General features: G+C 35.2%; 1 protein-coding gene across 1 annotated transcript in view; it reads left to right on the top strand.

Moving 5' to 3' along the window:
• The window catches only part of MRPL1 (mitochondrial ribosomal protein L1), a 78,914-nt gene extending 67,309 nt beyond the window's left edge, over positions 1 to 11,605 (top strand). The window contains exons 8-9 of the mRNA XM_023590623.3: positions 9,386 to 9,467; positions 11,414 to 11,605. Of these exons, the coding sequence (XP_023446391.2) occupies positions 9,386 to 9,467; positions 11,414 to 11,532 (201 nt within the window). The 3' untranslated portion in view covers positions 11,533 to 11,605. The remainder of the gene's footprint in view (positions 1 to 9,385; positions 9,468 to 11,413) is intronic.
• The last annotated feature ends 11,872 nt before the right edge of the window (positions 11,606 to 23,477 follow it).

Raw genomic sequence — 23,477 nt, 5'->3', positions numbered from 1 at the left:
TAAAAATAAAAAAATAAAAATAATAAAACTGTTAAAAAATGAAGACAACATACAGAGGGATTTGAGCAGAGGAGTGACATGATCTGACTGAATGATTAAAAGATACTTGCACTGCTGTTGAGAGTAGGCTGAAGGGGAGTATAGATAGAAGCAGAGAGTAAAGTTAGGAGTCTTTTGCAATAATTCAGACTAGAGATGAGGTTGGCTTGACTGGAGTGGTAACAGAAGTGATAAAAACGGTCAGTTTCTGGATATATTTTAAATGTATAGCATTTGCTGACTGAGTGGCTATGCAATGTAATAGAGGAGTTAAGGATAGTTGGAGAGTTTTTTGCAGAAGAAGCTAGAGTAATGAAGTTACCATTATCTGATAGGAAGACTGCAGAGAGGAGTTGATTGGAGAGTGAACATTGTTATCAGAGGCTTGCTTTAGACATGTTAAATTTGGAATGCCTTTTAGATATCCAAATGGAACTGTAATGTAGGCAGTTGGATATTTAAGTTTGAATTCCAGGAAAAGGGATCTAAATTTGAGAGATAGAGATCTAAATTAGAAATCTAAATTTGAGAGTCATCAACAAATAGGTGGATTTTTGTTGCTGTTGTTTTCAATTTTATTTTATTTTGAAAGAAGCTTTATATTACGTAAAAGCTACATTGAAAATATAGGGTGATTCCCTATATCCTACCTCTTCTACCTCCTGCATCTTTCCTCATGAACAACGTCTTTCATTAGTGTGGTACATTTATTAGAATTGCTTAACACATATTGAAGCGTTACTATAGTTTACATAATAGCTTATACTTAACACTGCGCAATTTTATAGGTTTAACAAAAGGTATAATGCCCGGTATTTGTCATTGCAATGTTATGCAGGACAATTCCAGTGTCCCCAGAAAGCCTCTTGTTATACCTATTCTTTCCTCTCCTTCCTCTCAGAACCTCTGGTGGCCACTGCCTTTATATTAGTGTTACAAGTTCTTCCATTGAAGAAGAATAATATGTCTACTTTAGCCCATAGTTGCATTCCCTCCTTATGTTTGTTCATTCCTCAATCTTGAGAATTTGGGGATGGTGATGCCCACTCTGTTTCTGATTGAGAGGGGGCTTAGATCCCATGGGGCAGATGGATGGAACTGTCTTGCTTGTAGTTGTAGGTACTCTGTTTTTTGGGGAACAGGTATTATCCATCATGATCCTTTTGTTAGTTGTCCTGGGCAGGTCCAATGAACTAGAGAGTAGGTGTTGCAACTCTGCTCAGAGTCAGGGCTCAACTGGCATATAAACATGTCCCGACCAGTGGGACGATCAACGGGAGCTCTAGATCCTATGAGGGAAGAATGGTATGGGACAAGAGACACAAAGAACGACAGCAAGACAGTATTCTGATCAAGCTGCAAAATTTTATTGAGGGGACTGAGCATATATACTCTAGGGAGGAGGGGGTGGCGGGTAAGGATAGGTGGCGGTCTGGGATTGGCAGCTGCTGTTGCTAGGGCGGAAGGCAGATTTGAGGTAAGAACTTTTGGCGCGAACTGGTTCTGTAAAGAAGGGAGAGGGTGACCTAAGCTATTGTTGTATCAGCCCGGGCGGCCATGTTACCAGCATTGCTGAAAGGTAGATTCTGTGCATGCTGCCTTAATCGCCCACAACATAAACAGATGAAGATTTAAGTCTCTGAGACATATATTTAATGAGTGTAGTTGTAATTATAGGTTCAAATAAAGGGGGTCAGAAGAGCCATGTGTAGGGAAATTATAAATGAGTCTAACTCTCTTATATTGGGGAGCGTATATTCCAAAGTAAAGCCCACTACAGGGTGCCGAATTCCTGAGATTGTGAGATTGCATGCCATACCTATAGTGTCTAGATGTCAGGAGCCCCCCTGGTTGAGGCATTATTTACTATGGCAGGCAGTGAGATTCTCCTGAAACATGCATAACTGTAACCTCTGGTATGACCTCCTGACTCACTTTGAAATCTCTTAGCTGTGAAAACTCATTTGTATTTAATATTTCCCCGTTTTAGTGAAGGTCTTTTCCCAAATACATTGCTAGTTAGCGCTTGGTAATAATTGCTTGGTACCAGGGTGACCAATTCCTGGGAGTCATGTCCCACACCAGGGAGTAGGTAGTGCATTTATATGCTGAATTTGGCTTAGAGAGCCCACATTTGAGCAACAAGAAGACTTTCAGGAAGTAACTCTTAAGCAATATATGATACTAGGCTAAGTTTCAGTTTCATAGGAACAAAGTTCTTAAGTACAGTCACCAGTATCAAGGCAAATTGGTCTTACTTTCTTCATGAACTTGGGGGATTCTTGCTGCTCTATTAGAGAATGTAGCAGGACTTCCTATGATGAGAATTCAGTATTCTTTTGGACAACACCCCATGACCACTTAATACATTCATATTCCATAGGGGCATGCCCCAGATACTCCTTGCAACACATCCCCCCATCACTGACACCCCACACCAGTGTTCCTCCCATGCCATACTTGTGAACCTTCTTGTCATCTAAAACGTCCCCCAAAACAAAGACAAAAGCAAATAAATAAATAAAATTTAAAAGTAATAGCAAATACAAAAATAAAAAATATTTTCGTTGTCTTTATCACTGTAAGATCAGTTATCTTTTATGTACAGTGGCAGTTTCTTCCTTGTGTTTCCCCAGTGTCTTATTTTTTTCGCATTATCTTCAAAGAAGCGTTAGGTTACAGAAAAGGCACACGGAAAATATAAGGGATTCCCATGAATCCAACCTTTTCTCCCTCTCCCCCCTGTTAATAACATCTTACATGACTGTGGTACATTTGTTACAATTTATGCACGAATATTGAAGCATTGATTAACCATGGTCAGTGGTTTACATTTTGCACTGTACACTTTTAAGGTTCTGACAAAATTTAAAATGCCCTCTATCAGTCATTGCAAGATTATGTAGAATTTCAATCCCTGAAATTGCTCTGTTTCATCTATTCTGTTCTTCCCTCCCCCTTCCCTTGGAACCTATGGTAACCACTAAGTTTCAATTCTTGAAGAATAAGATTCGTAGTTACTTGTAATATTCAGGGCTTGACATTTTGGTCTGTTTTCTTTTATTAGGCACTGCCTGTGTTCTCAAGAGATTTTTGACCCCTCTAATTGAGAACATAGTAGGACTCCCCAGGAAGGGAGTTTAATATTTTCTTGTTTATTGTGTGAGTCACCACCTTCTGAGATAATACACTATGACAAGATGAATACTTCTGTATTCCAAAAGCATGTCCCAGGTACACCCTATCCCACATTTCCCACCCATCCCCTATGCCCTGCACCAGTAACCCCTCCCCTGCTATATTTGCCAAAAGAACATTTCCACCACTGTAGTTTTAACCACAGACCTGCAATTCTCTAGAGTTCACTTGTTCTTGTAGCCCTCCTCTCACCCACCCTAGTTGCCTTAACATTTCAGCACTGTCAAATCCTGGTCACATCCTTGCACCACTATCACCTCCATTCACTGCCCAACACCCCCTTCTACCTAATCAGTTTTGCTCATATCGAGCATGGACTCACCACCTTCTACTCCCTTTCCGTTTTCTGATACCCTATCTTCCAGACTAACTCTGTGGGTCTTCTCAATTTGCTTAAGTCATATAAATGAGGTCATTTATTATTTGTCCTTCAGTTACTGACTGACTTCATTCAACATAAGGTCTTCGGGATTCAACCATGTTGTCTCATGTGTTAATACTGCATTCCTTCTTGCAGCTGAGTAATATACCATTGTATGTCTATAAAATAGATGTTTTTTAAGCTTTGACTTTCCTCATTAAGTATAATGGCTCATGGTTTAAGGTAGATGTTCATTAGCATGTAAAGGAAAACAGGTTTTAGAGATTGATATTTAGGAATGAAGCAAGTTTGTATTTTTATTAGTTTTGTTTTTTAAGTTGGGAATTTGTATTGCAGTTTGCTTAATAATTTTTTTTTTCAATTAAGATAATTTTTTTCTTTAATCTAGTGATGTGACCTTAGTGAACTATCCTTGCATTCCAGAAATAAACCCATGTGGTGGAATCAATTGTGTACCCCAGTTGGACTTGTTCTTGTTCTTGGTCTGCATTCTGGTGGGTGTGCACCCATTGTAAATAGGATTTCTTGAAGACATTACTTCTGTTAAGATGTGACCTACCTGAATCAGATTGGGTTTTGATCCAGATTACTGGAATCCTTTATAAATAGACTGAAATTCATATGTAGATTGAGAAAGCCATGGGAAGAAGCTGGAAGTCAGTGGAACCCTCAAGAGAAAGAAGTCACTGCCATGTACATTGCATATTTAAGTACTTTTTTTTTTAAGAACAGCTTTGAAATTTGTCAGTGCTATTTTGTTTCTGTTTACAATTTGTTGATTTGCCCTTTTTATCTTTCTTTATGCTACTTCCCTGAAATGTGTTTTATTGCTGGTTTTCTATACTTCCGAATTATAGATGAGATTTGTGCATTTTTTCATAATGAATATATTTAAATTTTTAACTTTGATAACAACTTTGGTTGTTTCCCCATATTTTGATACTTAATTTTCTTTTCTATATTTTCTAAATCTATCATGGCATTTTTCTTATTATTTGGGAGAGTGTTTTAAAATTTGTACCTTTTCTTTTTTTGGCTTATTTAAACATTTGTTATTTTCTAATTTGACTGTTAGATGATCAAAGAATACATCCTCTGTAGTTCCTTCTTTCTAAAATTTTGTGAGATTTTGATTGTGGTCTGTAGTGTAAAATTAATATTCTTTTTCAAGTATTCCAAAGACACTTGAGAAACCATTTATTCTGAGGATCCAGGTAAAGATAGCAGATTTTAATACCCTAGTGGTAACTGGTTAGAAATGCCAAATCCTAAATCAACAATGGAGAAAACCAAAAAATTACAGTCTAAACTTCATGATCTTCAAAAGGCTGAAGATCTGGCTCTGGATAACTCTTGACCTGGGCATTAATAATGGGTGTGGAGATGGAGCGAGAAAGGTCTGAAACGGAAGATTGGTTGGAAGCTACTGAAGAAGATTCTTAAATACTTCATATCACTGGTAATTTCCCTTTCCCATGCTGGCAGATAACTGGAAAAATTTAAAAAGATTGTCTCTAGACTGGAGGAGGTCAAGTGTTGAGGATATGAGCACCCAACTGAAAATAGGGAGATTAAGTGAATATAAGTTTACTGAATACTGAGACACCTGCTCCCTATAAACACACACACACACACACACACCTTCACCCTCAGCTCACACTTAACCTTTATCCTTGTCCCTAATTTTGGCTCAGATCTTTGGCAGCCAGGCCTTTACCCTCTAACATAGAAGGATATTAGAAGAGGCTTACTTTAAGGATAAAATGATAGTAATGGGTTTTTTTTGTTTTTGTTTTTAAAGAACACTGGTTAAACTTAGGATGCACTGTTTGTGTAGTGTAGTTCCATGGATTTTTAAAAAAGTTTTTATTATGTTACCATGTATCTAACATTTCCCCTTTTAATCACATTTGAATATCTATTTCATTGCTGTAAATTATGCTCACAATATTATTCTTCCATTATCACCATCCGTTACCAAAACATTTCCAACCATTCCAGATAGTAAGGTGTTTGAACAACTTTACAATATTTCTTCCTTTCCATTTTGAAAATTCCATTTCCAGATGAAGAGATAATTGTTCCATTCTGGTACCTGAACAATTATTATTTGAGATTCCTTAAAAATAATTGTTATAATTTGTAGTTTGTTTTGATATTTGCTTTCAAGTTCTCCATTCCCTGCCTTCTTCCTTTCTTCCTCTTTCTATTTTTAAATCACTGTTTCAAATTTTTCTTTTCTTTTTCCTCCTCTTTCCCTTTCTTCTTTTTTCTCTTTTCTGGCCTTCCCACCCTCATTGGTTGTCCACCTACTTACTGGAAAAACATTGAAAGTATAATTAAACTTATTGGGAAATTACTACGAATTAGTGGGAAGTATATCACAGAATGGTTTTTTTTAAATGACATGCACCTTAATTTTTACCACTTAGGCTAATAAAAATTTTTGCCTTGGTAGATGCTGTCTGAATTAATAATTCCATATAATTAGCAAATCAGTTGTTTATATAGAAAAATGTTCTTAACATACTTTAAAAGTTTTTTTTTAATTTTTTTAATGTTTTCTCATAATCTTACTTACATTACTCATTCATCAGCTCACAAAACTTTTCTGACATATTTGGCACATCTCTGAATTATTACTAATGCTAAATTCGTGTCATCAGAAAGTTTATTATGAAGCATTGATTACTCCTATGAGCAAGTGAAGTCCTTTTCTTCCCATTTATTTTCTTATATTACAGGGCAGCTTCCCACTAGTAAATTATAAAATTAAGTCAATAAAAGAGGGTAAAGTATTCCCAAGAAACTATATACTTTAAAAATAATGGATGTTGCTTTTTTGGTTTTAGTTTAAAATCTTATTGCTTTTTCTATTTTAAGTTATTAATATGTCATTGGAACATAAAATCTTGAATAATTTGGAATGAGAAAGACTTACAGTACCTTCACTAAATATAGTTGTTTGTAATTATGAATGAGAGCATATTTTAAAAATACATTACATAAGGACATTTATATAATAGCCCGGCTTTGACATTAACAGTTATGATACCTATAAAGAAAAAAACAACTAAGCAATTTCACAACTCTTGTAAATATCCAGATATTGAGGACTTGTAAGCAATGATGCTATTGTCAAATTAGACCAAGCTTGTTTTCTGGAAAAAAAAAAAAAAAAGTAGGACAGCTCATATTTATGCTTAGCTTATACCAAATCATGCTAAGACCTGATTTGACTTGAGTTTCTTGTCTGGGTTTCAAATATATTTGGAGTTTCGACATACTTAATATAAAGGCAATCTCTTTGATATGCCTCATTTTTTCTTTTCTTCTTTTTAAAGTTGTAAATATAGTCCATTCATAGGCGTGTATCACTGTTTTCCTTGTGGAATTGTGAATTGTATTGTGGCAAGAATATCCTCAACCTGGCAGCCGATAAAACCTAAAGTATATTGTAACAAAAACAAGTTCAGGGTAAGGGAATATAAACAGAGAACAATCTTGTGTTAAAATCAGAAAGCCTTCAGTTTTAGTGAACATGTTAGAACAGGAAGAGTGAATGTGTTGGAGTTCAGTTAAATGACATGAAGTTTATAGTTTAGTATGTGGAAATTGAAGGCTTATTTTGAAGGGACTAGGTCCATAAATTGAAAAAGTGGCTAGGAAGGAGTATTGCTTAAATCAGGAAGGTGCAAACAATAGTTGGATAAAAATGGTGGCCCATTGGCCCTTGCCTTACTACCACTTCCCCTTCTTTTCCTGTGTTCCTTCCAGTTGATTAACTTTTCTTCTGTTGCATTGTTATTTTTTAAACAAATCAATTTTATTGATACATATTAATAAAGCATAAATCCATCCAAAGTGTACAATCTGTGGTATTCTGGATAAGTGCACTGTAACTGAAATGTAGCAGAAAAGCTTGCAAATGTTGCTTTCCTGAGTTAAATCTAGATCATTGTTGGTCCAAAGAAATTTCGTAGGCAAGTTTTGATAAAACTCATGCATGCATACATTTTGTTTGTGGCCATAGCTGTCTTGTCAATAGCAAATATAAGCAAAGTAATGCCCTAAAATGTGTAACTTTTCCATAATTTTGCACATTATCTATAAAAGAAAAAGTATTAAGTGCTATGGCTAGTAATCTATTTTCAAATTCAGTCAGAGGATAGAAGTATTGGAATTTGGACAAAAGTATAAATTGTTTTTAAAGCATTTTTACATATTTTAAAACTTACCTTAAATTAATGAAATAATTGGAGGAATGCTAATAATGGAAATTGCAGGGGAAATATTAATGTTTCGCATTTCTAAAGCATATGTTATTATTTCAGCTTGCTATAAAAATCACAATAAATGAATTACGTAAGAACAGTTTACAAAAATCTGGGAAGTTTTATGCATATTTAATATAAATCATAATTGTTAAAACAGAATATGTGTTGGACATCTTTTTCTTCTATCTTATGTTTCCAGTTGTTAGGTAGGTAAAGGTATTTACCAAAGGGGAAGTAAATTTATTAGAGCTGTGGTGGTCACCCTAGTTGATGATAAAGGACAATTTGAGGTAAATGGAGAAGTAAGAGAAGAAAGAAAAGAGATAGGGACATATGTTGATTCCTTAACTTTTTTTTCTTTTCTTTAACATAGAACACTTAAGGTGCTTTGTCTACCAATAAACAACTTGCTTCATTGAAAATTAAAGTCTCTATATCTATGGACTTAGGTAGTAATCTATACATTGTCTTGAGTTTTTCTTCCCAGGACTCCCACTTATGGATTGGCATGAAATGAAAAGTCCTCCAATAAAGTCCAAACCTTTTTCAGGGTTTGGCACTGTATCATGCACAATAAATAATAAATGCCTAATAAATTTTGTCTAATAATGGTGAGAATAACTTTTTTCAGGAAGCACATTTCTCACAATGGTCTCAGAGTCATTGGAAAGTAGAAATCTTGTTGACCTTGAACTTTTTTACTGGGTATCCCTTAAGCTGTTACAGATTTTATATGAATTTTTTAAAAATTAATTAATTTGCTGTGAAGTGCAGAGTCCTCTAAACATTTGAATATAAGATGACTGATTTTGATAACATTTAGAAAGAATTATCTTCCTTGCATTTGAATAATAAACACAAGGACTTTTCAAGGATGTGAGGTGGGCTTAGGAGTTTTATGAATAGAAATTTTATATGTGTTATACTTGCTGTAGGTTTTACTAAATGACAAGATAATTGCTCTTGCACAGAGTGAAAAATTGGAATATCATCACAGCATTCTGAAACTGTCTCTGTGTGAGATATGTATTGTCTGAATGTGTGTAGTCAAGTAGTTTTTATTTTGGACTCATGAAAGCATTTATCTCTAAACATTTTCTTAGTGTCCTTTAAAAGCAAAACAGCAAATAACTGAAAGAGAAAATATCAGGAATTCCTTGGGATGGAGCTTTGGGGCAGTGTATTCTGCCCCAGTATATGCATTGGGGAAATTACTTGGAAGTCAAGGATCCAAGTATAACAACTTCAAAGAGCTTTGCTATAACATATTCTATAAAGTAATTAAATCTCAACATGTAAAGACATGTAAAGACATGTAGCATTCTTAAAGAAGTTATGAAGGTTTTTTCTTTCACAGTAGAGTCTCTTAATGGATAATTTGCATTAGTTGAATATTTCAATAACACAGTCTAGAATAAATACTGATAGTTATGCAAATTGAATTATGTTCTCTTTCACATCATTAATGTTATATATCATTTTCTTTCAGCTGGATATGTCAACTGATCAGATAACTTCCAATCTACAAGCAGTTATTAATGATGTTTGTAAGCATAGACCACTGAGTTTGGGTAAGTAATTTACTGAGGGTAGACTTCTCTATAGCCCTATCATATTATAAAACTATAAAATATTAAGAAAATAGTCAAGTTAATGTACAAGTGTGATTAATACCATTATTTCCAGGGATTAAATAAATAAAATAACATTTAATTTTTGAAAGGATTCCTAATTACCTGAGAGTTGCATGTCTAGAGACCTCTTTAACAGTAATAAGGAATACATTCTGAAACCTTAGCAAATCTTCACATTATTTCTACCATTAAATGAAATAGTGTTTGAAATAAAGTGATAAATGATTGCATTGAACTCAAATGGTGTTATCTGGAACAAAAATCATTTATGAAATCATATTTTAAAGCCAGGCCATTCACTTTGGGATTAGCCATTGGCTTTCTTGATCTTACTTCTTTTTAGGAAAAAAAAAGTTTTTTTGTTCTTTTAATCATATCATGAGAGTCATTTCTTAAAAGCATGATGATTCATGGAGAACAGTAAAACTTGATTTAGATGTGGAAGCTGTGTGGTATGCTAGGTACACAGACTACTCTAGTACCTTTGTCATTGCATTACCTGTCATTCAAATTACTTCTTCAAATTTCACTCATGGATGCTTGAAGCCAAGCAAGGGTCCATTATATTTAATTGACTATTTACTTACAGGTTTACCATGACAGGAATTTGTCACTTTTAGTTTTATAACCAAATTTATAATTAAAATCTATTCTTAAGCTATTTTTTACCTTCTGTTGAAGTTAACACACCAGTGAATAAATTATAAGAATATGGATTCTTATATTCCCTGTATAACTTTGATTTCTGTGTAGAATCCTTAGACACTACAGCAGGAATAGAATGATAGACAGTAAACCCTTAGAAAGCAGCATAATCCTTTGTTTTGCCATTTAAATGAAGCCCCTAAAAATTGTTCTGATGAAAAGCTTTTAAGTTTTAGGGAATTTCACTGAATGTTTAGTAACACAAAAGTACGTCAGTATGGACTGCTTTAAATAAATATTTAGAATATTTCCATCAAATGTAATTATCACCACCGTCTCCCTTCAACTGTTGACTTTGCAATAAAATAAATTCTAGTTGCTCATTTGCTGGAAGAGAGAAAAGAATTTTTAGTGAGTATGTATTGTTTCAAGGACAAATCTCTAATATTTTGTCCTCCACTCTAGAAATGGAACGATCTTCCCTTTTTGTTTTATCATTTGAATATTAGCTCAGTAGTATATTAGTCAGCCAAAGTGGTGCTAATGCAAAATACCAGAAATGGTTGGTTTTTATAAAGGGTATTTATTTTGGTTAGGAGCTTACAGATACCAGGCCAGGAAGCATAAGCTATTTCCCTCACCAAAGTCTATTTGGAGCAAGATGGCTGTCGATATCTGCGAGGATTCAGTTACTTCCCTCACCAAAGTCTGTTTTCATGTGTTTGAGCAAGATGGCTGCTGATGGCTGTGAGGGTTCAGGTTTCCTGGGTTCCTCCCTTCCAGAGCCCTTCTCTGCGTTCTCTCTGCGTTCAAAGTTCCTCTTTCCTGGGGCTTGCTTCTCTTTCCTCTGTGAGCTTACTTCCTGGGGCTCCAGTTGAAGGCTTTAGCATCAAACTTCAATATCAAAACTCCAGTATCTAAAATCCTCAACTCTCTCCTTTGGCATGCCCTTTATCTGTGAGTCCCCACCCACCACAGGGCAGGAACTCAGCGCCCTAATGACACCCAATCAAAGCCCTAATCATAACTTAATCAAGCCCAGGCACAGACCAGATTACAAACATAATCCAATATCTATTTTTGGAATTCATAACCATATCAAACTGCTACAAGTAGTATCAGTGCTTTTCAAGTTAAAATGCAGCATAATTCCTGTAAGGTTTCTTGCTGCACATTTGTATTTGCTCATTACATATCTATGGAATAAAATAAAAATTGGTTCTTGTCTTTGTTTCCAGGACCCTTTGTGGTACGAGCTTTCCTTCGTAGTTCAACAAGTGAAGGTTTGTTACTAAAGATCGACCCATTGTTGCCTAAAGAAGTAGAAACCAAAGAAAGTAACAAAGAAACTGCCTGAAAGTCTTGAATTGTGAGATTATATTCAGTGGTTTAAAAAGCCAGAGAAAATTATAAAACTGGATGGTTTCTAAGTCTGGTGTCTTGTTATTTCTTGGTCATCATACTTGAAAGTAAATTTTAACACAGAAAATTCATAGAAGACTTATAAAAATAAGAAAATATTTTCTTTGCATCATTTAGATCCAGTCCCATTTTCTTCCTTGGGATCCAAATTCTGCATGCTGGTAATTATAGTAGCAGTTTCTAACATAACTTTCCCTTGAGAACTTTAACCATCTGAAGAAAGAGTAGCATCATCATTTCTCATAAGAGAATGGCAGAGGCAGGAGGTACCTCACAAATATGGCTGTTTCTTCAGAGAAGAAATGTAGATAATACTCATTCTAAAGAATTCTGAATACCATTTTGATATCAGGAATATAGAAAATGAGTAAGCCATTAAAATGTTTGGGTGAGGGTCTTGACCTGTGTTAGTCTTACACTCATGAGAATAGGTAGCTTTCCTCTTTAAAATTCACAAATGATTCTAGCTTAGAATTAAATCAAAGGTGTAAGAAACTCTTAATATATTAGTAAAAGTAGATACTGCCATTAAAAACTAAATGATCAAGAAAGGTACATGAAGTCAGTGTGGTGATTTTGAATTTTAAATTTTTTGACTTGTTTTCTTTGTGTCCATAATTAATATTAGTATTGAAATGTGTAGTTGTGATAGAACAATAAACTTTAGAGGTAGAAGAAATTCAGAATATCTTTTTTTAATAGATGTGGAAACTGAGGTATCTTTTTTTAGATCACATAGCTAATAAAGTGGTGAGCTCAAAATTTAAACCTAGACCTACTGAATCCAAATCTAGAAGCCCCACTGCTGTTTTAGGACATGACTGATGGTTGTCCAGGCCAGAGTCAGTTTTTCAGTAGTTAATGTTGACCATGATGCCTAGTATCGACTCATACCAAAGAAATAAGCAGGAGATAGTCATGAGCATAGTTATTCTGATCAGTTAATCAAAATGTTCATATTCACCTATATTCAGAACACTGTGCATAGATTATGACAACCATCACATACAGTAGAAGGAAACAGAACTCTGTAGGCAAATAGAAATTACCACTATTGTCCTCATAAAAAATAGCACTTTCATTATATTTTATTTTTAGGTTTGGAAGAAAGTTTTAAAATTTGTATTATATTTCCTTAAATTCTTAGAACAAAATGAACGTAGTTCTACCTTTTATTGCCTCAAGGTCATTAATAGGAATATCAGTTATTATTGAGTGCTCTACACAGTGATGACTAAGACCTATTTAGACGTGTCTGCCCTTAAACCAAAGAGCTGTAAAATCAGTGATTTTGAGTTTTAATTTTCTCTCCTCTTTGTCTATCTTTTCCCTTGCTATATGTTGTCATACTTTACTTCTACCTAGTACTGCACTTCATCTCTCTTCATATGCTTTGTCCAAAAACAAAAGCAATTTAGTTAAACTTATATTTAAACTAAGTTAAGGGATAAATAATGTCTATGCATTTTACTGTATGGATTTAAAAATATATATATATATATATGTGAGGGGACCAGGTGTAGCTCAGTGGTTGAGCACCTGCTTCCCATGTCCAAGGTCCCAAATTCAATCCCTGATACCGCCTAACAACAGAACAAACAAAGAAAACCACTTTCACTGGGGAACGGATGTAGATCAATGGTATGAGGTCCTGGCTTCAATACCCAGTATCTCCTTAAAAAAAAAAAAAGTATGGGTGAGAAAGCCTTTTTCTTTTAGGGGCCATCAAATTTGTAATAATAATACCTTATATTTTTATGGTGCTTTACAATATGCTAAGTACTTTGTTCAGTGTTTTCACATACTTCATTTGATCCTAAATTCCTCTGTCTAATAGCAAGCAATAGGTGTTTGTTTAGAGTTTGTTGATGAATATCCTTATAAAGTAGATAAAGTTGTTCAACTTCATTTATGGATAAGGAATCAATCTAAGAAGGTATGTTTTTCTTACATTATCAAATGTCAGTTTGCAGACTGCTGTTGATCCTTGACCAGTGTTCATTGCTGTGTGACAAAAAAAAAAAAGAATAATTTTGGCATGTGATTTCCAACTATCCTTTCTTGAGAATGATTTCCTTACTATAAGATTGTCTTCTTACACTTTTTAAAGAGGATATCCAAATGCTTTTTCTTTTATGAAATAATAAGGCTAGAAAATTTTAGTGGTGTTTTAATCACTTTGTAAAGAAAAATTTGACAGCCCCAGGTAGGTCTCCCAAATTGTTTTTGAAATTTTAGTGGTTCATTAAGTCCAAATGAGTGAATAAACACTGAGCTCTTCATCATAGGAAAATATGAAAATTTAAGGGCAGCTTACCAAAAATAAAATCAGGAACATTAACTATAAAATAATAACTGCAGCTGCATTTTATTGAGTGTCTACTACTATCTTTTGCTTTCTATGCATGAACTCATTTCATTCTTAAAACAATTCATTGAGTAGGGTGATATTCCCATTTTATAAATAGGAAAAATAGGAAATTGTAACTTGTGCAAGTCACATACTTAGTAAGTGGCAAACAAAGGTTCAGACCTATTTCTGTCTGATTTTGAAGCCCATTCTCTTAACCATTTGGCTATTTTACCTTCTTTTTATATGCTCTGGAAATAAACTTTAAATAAACATGTAAAATTTTAAAATTTTGAATAATTACCCTTCAGTTTCACGGTAACTCTAGTTACAGGGTTTAGGCAGGGTTGATGTGAAGAAAGTAGAAATGAAGGATTAGAAGGAGTGGGGTGAGAAAAGAGTAGTTACAGGATAGGGAGTAAAAAACACCTTGTTTCCCACAGTGACCATCTTTTGAAAGCTTACTGATAATTCATTATTTGAAGATCCTAATCCACAATAGAAGCTCTATTATTTTATTTATAGTTTTCCTCCTGATTCACAAAATAAGTATACATTTACTGAAAAATTTTAAAACACTGATAAATAGAACAAATCGTTCATGATCCTACCACTTAGAGATAACCAGCATTAATACTAGTGCTTTCTTTGTCTCTTTCATGTGAGTGTGTATACGCTCATGTGTTTACATACATGCACACACACCAACATAACATTTTCATTTTACCATATTTGAACACATACTGGATATATAATTTTGAATTGAACTTCTGTCACATTATGTTATAAAGTAAACATTTTCCCATGTTATTTAAATCTCATATGAAAAGCTATTTTAATGGTTAAGCAATATTCCATCCAACTGATGCTATAATTTATGGACTCATTCACCTATTGTTGGACATTTAAATTGTTTTCAGCCCCCTGTTTACATTGCTTTGGGAAAATCTTTGAGCATTAAATTTTTCCTCTCTATTTATAGAATTGGAATTCCTGAATCAGAGGCTATGATATGGTTTTCGATAGTAGGTGCCTTTTTGATCTGAACAAGGAAATCCAGTTGGAACACTTTTTCTGCACAGGAGCATTCCAGGCTACTGTTAACTGGTCTATGAATAAAGTATTCCTTTATATTATAGCATTTTTTGTATTGGATAACTCAAACTAATATTGAATATTTATAATGATATGCTTCTGGAAAAACAGGATAATTCTTACTCTTTGTACATAGGCTTAGTTTTTCAAATTAATTTTGAAAGGAATTAAATTGAATAATTTGATTCCTCACTACTTAACAACTGCATTTTTTTCCTCAGCTTTGGGTGGCACTAAGGTGAAAACAGGTTTTGTGGTCCTCCTCTTCCCTTTAATTTAAAAGCTCCTGGTATTTCAGCAGTGATCATCATCCTGTTCCTGCTCAAACCCTACCTCTACAAAAATGTGAGTGAGAAATGTAACATAGAAGTTCTGTTCAATGCAAGAAGATTCCAACCTCAAATATTTCACTGCATCAACTTATGTCATACCAGGTCTTCAGTCCTTATGTAGTAAATTATACTTGAAAACAAATGAAAACAACAGTACCCTCATTGCCATCATTACTAATTTTTACATAAGCTGTTTTATATCCAAGTATATGCATATAAAACATTTGTACAGGTAAATTAGTGTTAAGAATTTAAGAATAGTAACACCTACAAATGTCCCTTCTAAGTTCTGAAATCTATACAATTGTTTTCCTGACTGGAAGCCTGACATCCTAGTTATTCATCAAAAACATGTCAGAATATTGGATAGCTCCATTATATAATAAAATCCATCAATTTTGTCTTTGTTATTGCTTAATCCTCTAACTAGTTTTAAAGGAAGACCACTGAATAGTTCGATATTTACTAAATAGTGTTGATTTCTACTAGCCAAATTTAGCCCTAACAAACCGACGGCTGAACCATGATAATCTTCATCCACTCATTGTTTAGGAATTTGAAACATTGTCATTTAAAGACTTCATTTTTCCTGTAGATTTCCACGTGTGTCCCATACAACACTTTCTGAGGTGGTCTCTTGAGTTTGACTTTGAAATTATTTAATCAGTTTCACTTTGGCTATTGCTTCGATACTAATGAGCAGATTTCTTTTTCAGAGCCTCTGCAATGAGGACAGCAGCGTCATTAGGGTCCACTGATTTGGGCTTTACATCTTGCTCTGACCTTTTAACAGAACAAAGTTTTACACTGTTCATATCTGTAAGGACTTCTAGCATATTGGGCATGTCAGGTTTCTTTGAACTCTTCTAAACCAAAATCTTTCCAGCATTGCCTTTTTTCTTTTTCCACTCTTTAATCAGATCAATAGCACATGTACTTTGATGGAGCCCTGTTGGAGGAGGAGAAATTTCTGGGTGTGGTACCGGCATCAGTTTACTTTAAAACTCCACAGGTGATTCTCATATACCAGAGTTGAGAGTCACTTATAGATGCCATTAACCATGCTGTAAAAGATATAAAATTTGCAATAAAAGTCAGCATTTTAAAAGACTGATAGGAGAAAAAGAAATGCACTGAACTTAAAAATCAGGCCTTAGTTTCTAGTTTTCTGTCTGTCCCTATGTGTAAGTAATTTAAATTCTGAACTAACTATCAGAAAATTCATATTCTGGGCTCTTTTTTAAAACAAGGACATAAGATAATTGCCAATATAATTTCTAACCAAAATTGTATGATTTATCTTTTAGCAGGTGGCATTTCACAGTCCAAAGTGATGTGATATTATTTAACAGTACTAATATAAGCACAGAAAACAAATTTAATGGTATCATTCATTATTACATTGCTAGAGACTAAATGTGGGGTGCTGGGGGTGAAGGAAAAATCTTAGTTATTTTTTTTAAAAACATTGACATACCATTCTTACATGAACATACATAAACAAGTGTATAGTAAAAATTGTGAATTTACAAAACACACATGCAAAACACACATGCAAGACTCCCATACATCACCCCATCAACACTGCCTTGCATTATTGTGAAACATATTACAAACTATGAAAGAGCATTGTCAAAACATTACTAATTATAGCCTGTATCTTACATTTGGTGTATTTACCCCCCAACCCAACTATTATTAACACCTGTTAGTATTTATACATTTGTTATTGTTCATGAGAGAATGTTCTCGTATTTGTCCAGTTAACCTCAGTTCATCATCCACGATTGAATTTCCTGTGTTATATGGTCCCATGCTTTGTACAATCCATTCATCGTGTACATGCAGTGACTGTCATTTTCAACAGTTGTGCTGTCATCACCTCTGTCAGTTTTAGAACATTTTCATTACTCCAAAAGGAAAAATCACATATACTTTATACCCCACTATTTTTGTCCCTGAGAATTGAAATATCTTCTTGCCATTGCTGCAAAATATTACATTACTGTTAACTATCGTCCGTAAGTTACATTAGTTATAATTTTCCCGTGTCTCACTGTATTCTTAGCACTTTGTAAATGAAGAGCATTCTTATAATTACACTATTAACCACAATCTTCATCCCCACCGAAATCATTGCTATTCATTCCCTAGATGATTCTCTAGTTTCAATTCACATTTATATCTACAAACTACCCTTTTCAGCCATAATCATATTTATAAATCACCAGTGTTATACTCACTGTGATGTGTTATTCTCAACTCTTATTCATTTCCACAGTTTTACAATTAACCTTATTAATAACGCTGCATACATTAAGCATCAGCTCCCCATTCTTAACCCACATTCTATTTCCTAGTAACCTATACCCTGGAGTTTAACTCCATGAATTTACTTACGGTGTTTAAGTCATATTAGTGATACCATACGATATTTGTCCTTTTGTGTCTGGCTTGTTTCATGCAACATGATATCCTCTGTGGCATCCGTGTTGTCATATGCTTCCTGATTTCATTTCTTCTTACAGGTGAATAGTATTCCATTGTGTGTATATATACATTTTGTTTATCCATTCATCAGTTGATGGACACATGGACTTGTTCCGTATTTTAGCAATTGTAAATAATGCTGCTATGAATATCGCTGTGCAAATGTCAGTTCGTGTCCTTACTTTCAGTTCTTCTGAATATATTCCTGATAACAATATTCCTGGATCATGTAGCAGTTCGATATTCAGCTTCCTGAGGTACTGCCTAACTGTCTTCCACAGAGGCTGCACAATTCTACATTCCCACCAGTGGTGAAGGAGTGTTCTTATTTCTCGACATCCTTTCTAGCCCTTGTGATTTTCTGCTTTTTGCTTTTGTTTTGCTTTTAATGTCCATTCTATAACATGTGAAATGGTATCTCATAGTTTTGATTTGCATTTCTGTAATAGTGATGTTGAACATTTTTTTCATGTGCTTTTTGTCCATTTGTATTTCCTCTTTGGAGAAATATCTATTCAAGTCTTTTGCCCATTTTTAAAATTGGGTGCCTTGTCTTTTTATTATTAAGTTATATGATCTCTTTATATAACATGGATATCAAACCCTTATTGAATATGTGGTTTCCAAATATTTTCTCCCATTGAGTAGGCTGCCTTTTTACTTTTTTTGACGAAGTCTTTTGAAGAACAAACGATTAATTTTGAAGAGGTCCAATTTATTAGGTTTTTAAAAAATCTTACTAAATTTTTATAGCAAGTACTTAGTCATACACAGTGTCCAGTAGGTGGCGATAGTAACCTTTCATACTAATTTTAATTAGTGTGCTTTTTGGTAAATACTTATTCTGTCATTTCACTGTACAAATATAATAAGCAAAATGCTTTATAGACCATTTGGGGCTTTGCTTTGGAGTAGGTATTTTGGGCATGTTATTACAGAAAGGTTGCTTTAGGTGTTGATCTGTATTAATGTATCGGAAGAGATTTTTAAAAAGCGTTTCTTTTTTTAAAAAAAAAAACTTTTATAGTTTTTTTCAAATATAAAGAAAATTTTAAAACACCTGTGTGCTCATTAGCTATCTTCAGCAATTATCGGCATTATGCTGTTTTTCTATGTTCATCTTATTCCTCCCAGCTACCCATCACTCTCCAGCTGGGCCGCTTGCTTGCTAGAATAATTAAAAGCCAATCTCATATGTCACTTAGCCTAGAAACAGTTATAAGAATAGTCTAACTATAGTTTCAAGGAAAATTTAGTGACCCCCGCCCCCCCCCCCCCCTTTTTTTTCCCCAGAATCTACTATGTGTGTGTTCTTCTCTGGCCATTGAGGGCATTTAGTGTTTTTTTTTTTAGATGATAGTTTTCAGATAATAGGTGACATTTTTAGTTTTTTGAGAACTTAGAGTACATAATAACATAATTAGCCATGAAAGTTTTTAGGCTTAAAAAAAAAAGGAAGAAATTGGTATCACTTAAATTTTTATCTTTAAATCAAAGTATGAAATTAGAAATTTTCCTATTCCTCTAAAGAATAAGTTGAATATCCAATTTTCATCTGAAGGAATGAAATCTATTGTTTTTTTTTTAATTAAAAAAAATAGAAGCACATTAAATACATTTTGCCAAATAAAGGAAAGAAGAACACAATGATCCATAATTTAATTTCTAAAACAACCACTTAACATGTTGATATATTTCCTTCTTCCTGTCTAGAAGTATTGTAGCAGTTTGGTAGTTATGAATTCCAAAAATAGATAATGGATTATGTTTGTAAACTAGTCTGTTCCTCTGGGCATATTAGATTATATTGGATTTAGAGCTTTCACTTTTACTTGATTAAATTATGATTAAGGCTTTGATTGGGCCATGCTAGTAGGACATAGAGTTCTCCCCCACCTTGGTGGGCAGGGACTCAGAGAAAACTACACAGCAGAGTTTTAATGGTAGATACTGGGGAAGTAAACACGCAGAGAAGCAGATATGTGAGGAAAAAGAGAAAAGGCTCCATTACACATGGCAGAGGCCTTGGGAAGAGAGACCAGCCATTGGCCTGATAGTTTACAGATGGCCTTGAGGAGAGAGCATAGTAGCTGAGGCCAGAGAGAACCAAGCTGTGAAGAGAGATGAGACTTATCCCAGCCTACAGCTGATATTGGAAGAAGCTGGGACCATGGAGCCTTAAAAGGAAGAGGAAGCCTGAACCCTTATAGATGTCAGCAGCCATCTTGCTCCAGCACGTGGCAATAGACTTGGTGAAGGAAGTAACTTAACGCTTTATGGCCTGGTAACTGTAGGCTACCCAAATAAATACCCTTTATAAAAGAAATCTGGTATTTTGCATCAGCATCCCTTTGGCTGACTAATACAAGTACCCTCTTGCCCTGAAATAACATGATTATGATCATTTTGATTATAAAATTTTATATCACATTTTTTCCAATTGTAGAATTTTTTTCTTATTATATAGTCTTAGTAGTCCATTTTTAATGGCTGAATAATTTTAAGGTGAATGAGCCATAACTTACTTAAACATTTTCCTTTATACAATTATATTTCCTGTTTTGCATACTGACATTATGATAAGCTTTTTTTCATCTTTTTTCTTTATTTTTTTTAATGTTACACTAAAAAAATATGAGGTCCCAATTCACCCACCCCCCTCACCCCACTCCTCCCATAACAACAACCTCTTCATCATCATGGGACATATATTGCACTTGGTGAATACATCTCTGAGCACTGCTGCACCACATGGTCAATGGTCCAAATTATAGTTTACGCTCTCCTCCAGTCCACCCAGTGGGCCATGGGAGGACATACAATGCCCAGTAACTTTCCCTGCAGTACCACCCAGGACAAATCCAAGCCCTGAAAATGCTCCCACATCACATCTCTTCTTCCCTCTCCCCACCCTAAGCAGCTACCATGGGCACTTTCTCCATCTCAATGCTACATTTACTTCCATTACTAATCACATTAGTTCCAGAATAGAGTATCAGTAAGGCCATTCTAATCCATACTCTATTCCTCCATTCTGTGGACCCTGGGATGGTTATGTCTGCTCCACCTCTGTATCGAGAGGGTGGTTAGATCCCACTTGGATGATGGATGCAATTCTCCTGTTTGCAGTTGTAGGCAATCTTGGCTTCCTGGTGTGGTGGTTGACCTTCTTCACCTCCCTGTTAGTTGGCTGGGGTAAGTCCAATAAACCAGAGGGTAGGAGTTGCAAGTCTGTTGAGGCTCAGGGCCTGGCTATCACATGGTCTCTGATGACCTCCCGGCTCTTTTTTGGAGACTCATAGCCATATAAACTCATTAGTCCTTTCCATTTTCCCCTTTTATTCAAAATCAAAAAGCATTTTTTAACTCCTGATATTACATGTAGGATGAGATATTCTGCTGGTCTGAGTTGGCCTTTTTATTCAAGGTCGTTTTCCAGCCACATCATCAGCTGGTACTTGGTAGTAATCCCTTGGTGCCAGGGAGGCTCATCCCTGGGAGTCATGTCCCACGCTGGGGGAAAGGCAATGCATTTACATGCTGAGTTTGGCTTTGAGAGTGTCCACATTTGAGCAACATGGAGGCTCTCAGGAGGTAACTCTTAGGCACCCTGCACCTCTAGGCCTAGTTCTTATTTCAGGCACACAGGCCCACAAACATAGTCATTAGCATCAAGGGCTCATTGTTGTACCATCCTCCTTTATTGGTCTTAGCCATTGCGCTCGGGATTGTTGCTGTTCCATTAGGGAATGCGATAGCTCCCCCGGCCAGGAACTCAGCACTCCCCAGCCATCGTTCCCAACTGTAACCATTTTGAAACTACCCAAACATTTTTATGCACCCTGCACATATGCCTTGCAGAACTCCCTCCCAACCATGCACCCCCCACCAATAACACCCCACACCAGTATTCCTCCCCCACCACCATTGGGGTGGTCCAAAACCTCCCCGAAAATGAAGTCTGATATATTGCCAGGTTCCATTAATAATAAAATGGAATATAGTGATGGGTTTACAGGTTAGATATATGATACATACTAATTTAGAAATATTAAATTATAAATTGGGATATCAATAAATTAAAAAATTAAAAAGCTTTGTTTTTGATGTTTTGCCTTCCATCACTGCAATAAGTGTTGCCCTGTATGCACATTGGCAAGGCAACTTCGTCCATCTCTTCCTCAATGTCTACATCCTTTTTTTTTTCTTAATTATTAAGCTTGTCTTCACAAAAGTTTTAGACCATGGTAATTCAAAAATATACAGTACTCCCACGTCAACATCAGACACTTTGTCCCTTCCCCAGCAATGATCTTTTTACATGTTCAAACTATATTTACTGCAACCGATGTACAGATATTGACACAATAGCTTTCAAAATAGGTTACACTTGGGTTTACATTGTGGTTTGTATTTTAGACTATACAATTTTCTAAATTTTTAGTTATGTTTTACATTATGATTTACATTTTAGTCTATAGGCCCCTATACATTTTTGGTGTAATTTAGCATGTCCTATATCCATCCTTGCATAATTTTGTGGAACACTTCCACTGCCCCACAGTTACATTGGTTCCACCTATTCAATACCTCTTTGCCCCTCCCCTCAGGGCCCACAGTGACAATCACTCTTCATTGCTTGAAGAGCCATGTTCAGAGATATTTGCAACAATGTTGAGGGCTTGACATGCTCTAGTGCCCTAATGCACTGGGAGCCACCATTTCTCTGGAGAGAGAAAATTCCCTCTATTTGAGAACATCAGTCCTCCCCAGGATGTGGGTATGCCTTCACTCTCATTGTATGGGTCTCCATCCAGTGATAAACCCACTATGACAAAATAAGCACTCACATACTCCCTAGAAGCCTGTCCTGTGTCAGAGTCTCCCCTTTAAGCATCTTAAACAGGTAACCTTCTTAACTTTGAAAACTTTGAAACAGTTTTCTCAACAATATACTCTCAACCACATACTTGACAATCTCCTATGTTCATATGTTCCCCAACCCTCCCCCCAATTTCTTCGGCCATATTACCCATTCTCCCAACCCTAACACCCCTCAAGCCTGCAAAGCCACACCCAAAGGTATCCCTATGCCCCCATTTTATCCCTTCCCTGTACAAATACCTCCAGTTTATCATAGATTTCACCCAGGTAGGTGACGGCTCACAACCTTCCTCTATACCCCAAATTCCTTTAAGCCTATCATCCAGTCTCTAGCTCTCTAAGGCAGCTTGGTTTACTTATTTCATATCACTGAGGTCATGTAGCATTTGGCCTTCAATGCCTGGGTTGCTTCACTCAACATAATGTTCTCAAGATTCATCCGTGTTATCACATGTGTTTGTAGTGTATTCTTAAAGCTGAGTAGTATTCCACTGTATGTATATACCACATTTTATTTATCCATTCATCTGTTGATGGGCATTTGGGTTGATTCCAACTTTTGACAATAGTGAACAATGCTGCTATGAACATTGGTGTGCATGTATCAGTTTGTGTCCTTGTTTTCAGTTCTACTGGGTATATACCCAGCAGTGGAATTCCTGGGTCATATGGCATATCTATGGTTAGTTTTTTTGAGAAACCACCAAACTGTGCTCCAGAATGGCTGGA

Source organism: Dasypus novemcinctus, chromosome 1, assembly GCF_030445035.2.
Source record: "Dasypus novemcinctus isolate mDasNov1 chromosome 1, mDasNov1.1.hap2, whole genome shotgun sequence".
NCBI classification, from domain to species: Eukaryota; Metazoa; Chordata; class Mammalia; order Cingulata; family Dasypodidae; genus Dasypus; species Dasypus novemcinctus.
The sequence above is the reverse complement of the archived record's forward strand: the minus strand, read 5'-3'. Positions and strand labels throughout refer to the sequence as shown.